At 50.7% G+C, this 4894-nt stretch overlaps 1 protein-coding gene across 1 annotated transcript; it reads right to left on the bottom strand.

Moving 5' to 3' along the window:
- Positions 1–422: 422 nt before the first annotated feature.
- On the bottom strand, positions 423–3919 carry LOC123161432 (proline-rich receptor-like protein kinase PERK12). Its single transcript, XM_044579266.1, has 7 exons — positions 2647–3919; positions 1668–2153; positions 1487–1573; positions 1313–1383; positions 1001–1225; positions 749–910; positions 423–652 (listed from the first exon to the last, which is right to left on the bottom strand). The coding sequence occupies exons 1-7, from the start codon at positions 3647–3649 to the stop codon at positions 425–427; spliced, it is 2262 nt and encodes a 753-aa protein (XP_044435201.1). The 5' UTR covers positions 3650–3919; the 3' UTR covers positions 423–424.
- Between the last annotated feature and the right edge of the window lie 975 nt (positions 3920–4894).

Raw genomic sequence — 4894 nt, 5'->3', positions numbered from 1 at the left:
CAATTCCAGACAAATGAAGTGCCGAAGCAAAGAATTGGTTCTTGCTATATGACGTCACGTAGAATTTGTTGCTTCGGAATCATCAAATGAGTTCTAGGTGGCAGGTAAACAACTAGAATCCAAGATTTCGATTCCAAAACTCTAGTTCCAGGGCCAATTTCCCGCATGCACATTCCTTTTTTTTTTCTGTTGTTGAGAAACTTCATATGCACGTCCTCACAGTTGTCTTGTACTCAACCTTGAAGCCCTCTGTTTCTTTCAAGTCTTTCAACCAATCAATGCGATGTAGGGCAGTTTTTGCTAAAACTCTTGTAGTTTCCCTTTAAAAAAAACTCTAGCAGTTTCTTGAACCAGAGGCAGTCACATACAAGAAAAGTAAAAAAAAAGTTAACTACAAGAGACACACAAACATGTTGGTCGATTGTCACCCCGCAGGCCGCGGCTGGTTCATAGTATTGACGGCAGCACCGTACTCCCCGGAAGGCTCGAACTCCCCTGTGAATTCCTCGGAGGCGAAGGCCGTGCGCCGGAGCTGCTCAAGGGCGGCCTCCTGCTGGCTGTTGTTGAACACCTGGCTCTGCCCCACCTTCACCCCGTTGCTCAGGTCCGACATGCTCCCCTCGTCCACGTCCACGTCCAGCGCCCTCATCACCTGCCGGTCGAACCACACTCCTTAATTCGCGCCATGAAAATCTCGGTCGTGGTCACCACCAGCTCGTTGTTCCATTCGAAGATGCGACACACTTACCTGCACCATTCGGGGACGCTTGGGAGCCGAGTGGCGGATGCACGCAGCGGCGGCCTCCACCATCCTCACCATCTCGGCCTTGTTGTATCTGCCTTCCAGCCGCGGGTCGGCCAGCTCGTCGTGGTTGCCGGTCTCAATGGCGTCGGCGAGGATCGGCCGAGCCTGCAAGAAGAGGACGACGGAGCAGTTGTGAGCTGTAACTTGTGTCAGTGACCAGTACATGCTGCTGCAAGCGAGGAAACTCGTCGGTACCCATTCGGCGAGGCTCTCCTCCCCGAGCGGCCGGTCCTGGTCGACGGGCTTCCGGCCGGTGATGAGCTCCAGCAGCACCACGCCGAAGGAGAAGACGTCCGACCGGTCCGTCAGCTTCCCGCTGGACGCGTACTCCGGCGCGAGGTACCCAAACGTGCCCATGATGCGCGTCGACACGTGCGTGTGGGTGTCGTTGGAGAGCTTGGCCAGCCCGAAATCCGCGACCTGCATGCCATGCACATTCCAGACACTCGATCAGAAGAATATACCGGAAGAGAGAGAAAAAAGAACTCATCTGTTGGTTGATCGTGCCTGTGCTTCAAACGAGTAATCGAGCAGGATGTTGGCCGACTTGATGTCCCTGTGGATGATCCGCGGGTGACCTTGAAAACGTACGAGTCACCGTCAGAAAACCACAAGTATTTTTCGCCATGAACTCTGCGCAACACACAACATGCTTATATACACCTCAGGAGATCAACGTACAGTCTTCATGGAGATAAGCCAACCCCTTGGCCGCGCCGATGGCGATCCTCAGCCTCGTCGGCCAGTCCATCGTCGGCACGCCGCGACCTGCATGCGTCAGATCAACCACACCAAAAGCCTCAGACACTCACAATCGCAGCGAAATCCACGCGACGATCCATGCATCTGCTCACTGACCGACCGTGCAGATGGTCCTCGAGGGTGCCGTTCGGGACGAACTCGTAGATGAGCATGCGGTGCTGCTGCGCCACGCAGTAGCCGACGAGGGAGACGAGGTGGCGGTGGTGGACGCGGCTGATGATCTCCACCTCCGCCTGGAACTCGCGCTCCCCCTGCCCGCTGCCGGCCTTGAGCTGCTTCACGGCCACGCACTTGCCGTCGGCGAGCCACCCCTTGTACACGCACCCGAACCCGCCCTCGCCGATCACGTTGTCGCGGGAGAAGTTGCTGGTGATGCTCGTCAGCTCCTCGTAGCTGAAGGACGACTTGGACTCCATGCTGCCCGACGGGTACCCTGCCCCTCTGAAGCTGTCCGTGGGGCCCGGCGTCGAAGAGCCGTAGGAGAACCCGCCGGATGCTCCCGGCGGCGGCGGCCCGTAGAACATCCCCGACGGGTGGTTGGAGCCCGTGAGTTGGCTCGAGTGCATGTAGTAGCTCCGGCTCCCATCTACAGCCAAACGCACATAGAAAAGTAAGGTTCTTGCGGAAGGACGCGGACGTTTGGTTTATGGTACACATGTAATCTATATGATTTTTTTTAGTAATTCAATAAAAAGTCAAAATTTCTGAAAATAGTTTTAATTAAACTTGACCTTTCATTGTACTCGCGAGAAAAGTTTCAAAAAAAATAATCTTCTTTGACTTCTTTTCAAAGAAGATAAATTTTTGGTCAAAAAAGCATGAGTAGTGATCTATAATAGCAAATAAATTTTGTCTTCTTCGCTGTGATGTCAATATTTGTCTTTTTTTGAAAATTTACATATTAATGCGCAAGTCAAGTTTATTCTAAAAATAGTTCTTAGCAATTTTGACTTTTTTGTTTAATTATTAAAAAAAAATCAATAAGGTGTATATACAACCAGGAACTAAAGTGTATTTCTCTCTTGCGCAACATATATTTTGAAGCTAAGACTAGGAGTATATACGATGGTGAAGATTACCCGAGTGATAGACCATTCCCCCCATCATCTTCCTCCTCCTCCTCGTCACGATGAAGAAAATGGCCACGATGATGAACAACAAACCGGCAACGGAAGCGCCAGCAATGGCAGCCACTACCTGGCCATTTACTTGTGATGAGTGGAGCTGTTGTGCAGACGCAGAAGCTGCGCTTCCACCAGCACCATTAGTACTGGATGTACTCGCTGACGAACCTGCAGCCTGCATGCCCCCAGCCCCAGCGGCGCCACCTTGTGCTCCTGGGAGTTGAGCAGACATCACGCCGACGGTACCAGGGGGTGCGATGGATACAAGCCCTGGCGGTGCTCCGGGATGGCTATTTACTATAAAGACCACCGAATGGTTCGCCGGCGCCGGAGGAGGAGGAGGAGAGGGAGAAGGAGAAGGAGGTGGCTGGCTGCCATCAGGAGGCGAAGAACCTGCTTGGTCATCGTTACCATTCCGTCGCGGCGGCGGCGGTGGAGATGAGCGAGGCGGAGGGCTCCGAGAGGAGGATGAAGACGGAGAAGGCTCCGAGTCTTCGGACTGCTTCGGAGGCGATGACCGTGTCGGCGGCGGCGAAGAGTCGGTATCTTCGCCGTCCCCGGAAGACTCGTCGGTCGGCGGCGGAGGTGAAGAGTCGGATTTTCCACCATTCCTGGAACTGGAAGGTCGGGAGGGCGACGAAGACGGCGACGGTGACGATTTTGATTTTGTTGGTGGAGGGGACCGACGAGAGGACTGCGAGCCTTTCGAATCAGAGGGAGATGAATCTTGCGAGTCCGAGGATGACGAGGAGGATCTCGAGCCTCCATCGTCGTCGTCTGAAGATGGCGGAGATGGACTAGACGAGTCGTCGCCATTCTCATCTGAAGAAGAGCCGGATGATCTCGATGACCGTCGGGGTGGAGGCGCCTTGGACTTGGACTTTGACTTGGAACCATCGGACCGATCATCGCTTGAGTCCTCTGATGATGAACCTGGCGACGGGGCTAGTCTCGGCATGCCTTCTCTATGAGATTCACGTGATCTCTTCTCCGGCGATCAGAATTTCTTCCGGATGCTTCCCTTGGGAAAATCATGAAGCGGCCTTCCCTGGTCACGCTTGCCTCGGCCGCCGCCGCCTCCGCTCCTCGGGATGAAATGCAATCCCCGGAGTTGCTCCACCCCATCCTCTGTTAGTGCAGCTCCTCACCAACCATCTTCTCCCGGCAGATGGCTTGAACAGATTCACCTGGTACACCAGAGAAACCGCGTAGCAAGAACATTGGAAGAAAGGCGAGGGAGGGAGGAAAAGTGACCAAGAGGCACGAAAACGGGAAGAAAAACATGTGAATGTGATTGCCTAAGAATAGGGAGCCAGCAGGAGAGACTCGTCGTCGCAACAGCAGGATCCAACCTAACAAAAGATTGGGAGTGCTATATTTGGGCATTGCGGTTCAAATCCCAAAATGGAAAATTGGGCGGTGATGCTATGTAGCGGCAAGCAGGCCGGCGTCCAACAGAGAGCTGCCATGTAGTACTACATGGGCCTAGGATTTTGGTATTGCACTTCTTTTCTTGATTTTCCACACCGTATTTCTGTCCTCTTTTTCAACAACTGGCCCACTCTTATAACTAGATGATAACCCGCGCATTGCTGCGGGAATTCTTAGCCCTTTGCATGCTGTAATAAATAAATGAATACCTTTTATTGCATAGTAGATATATGACCTTAAGATGAAAATATTCTAGCAGACACAAAACTTAATACTCCCTCCGTTCCACAATGTAGTGCATATAGATTTTTCTAAAAGTCAAACTTTATAAACTTTGACCAAGTTTGTAGAGAAAATCATATACATCTAGAATACCAAACACGTGTGCTTAGATACATCACAAGACATACTTTCATATTATGTACATTTGGTATTGTAGATATAAATAGTTTTCTCTATAAACTTGGTCAAACTTTATAAAGTTTGACTTTGCAGAAAATCTATATGCGCTACATTATGGAACGGAGGGAGTACAACATAATGGATGGAGCTCCAATATCAACAATAATAGCAAAACTAATCATGATAGTTGGATTAGAAGAGTACTAATTCCTTTTATAATTTCATTTTTTTGCCTAAGTGAATATGAATTTCTCTATGTCAAAGAGTTGGGCTGAAATAGCATGTGTACTTACACGCATATGCACCCATAGACATATTATCATTTTGTAGTCAAAATTTGTTTACAACAAAAGGAAACTACAAATGAATA

This window comes from Triticum aestivum, chromosome 7B (assembly GCF_018294505.1).
Source record: "Triticum aestivum cultivar Chinese Spring chromosome 7B, IWGSC CS RefSeq v2.1, whole genome shotgun sequence".
Taxonomy (NCBI): Eukaryota; Viridiplantae; Streptophyta; class Magnoliopsida; order Poales; family Poaceae; genus Triticum; species Triticum aestivum.
Note: the sequence above shows the minus strand (reverse complement) of the source record. Positions and strands in the feature narration are given on the sequence as shown.

What these genes read in the sequence shown, in the direction of transcription:
- LOC123161432 (XM_044579266.1), bottom strand. Translation starts at nt 3,649, where the DNA reads ATGCCGAGACTAGCCCCGTCGCCAGGTTCATCATCAGAGGACTCAAGC. An exon ending in GGGAATGGTCTATCACTCGG is followed by an intron (nt 2,154 to 2,646) that starts GTAATCTTCACC and finishes GTTTGGCTGTAG; the next exon opens with ATGGGAGCCGGAGCTACTAC. An exon ending in AGCGTCCCCGAATGGTGCAG is followed by an intron (nt 653 to 748) that starts GTAAGTGTGTCG and finishes TTCGACCGGCAG; the next exon opens with GTGATGAGGGCGCTGGACGT.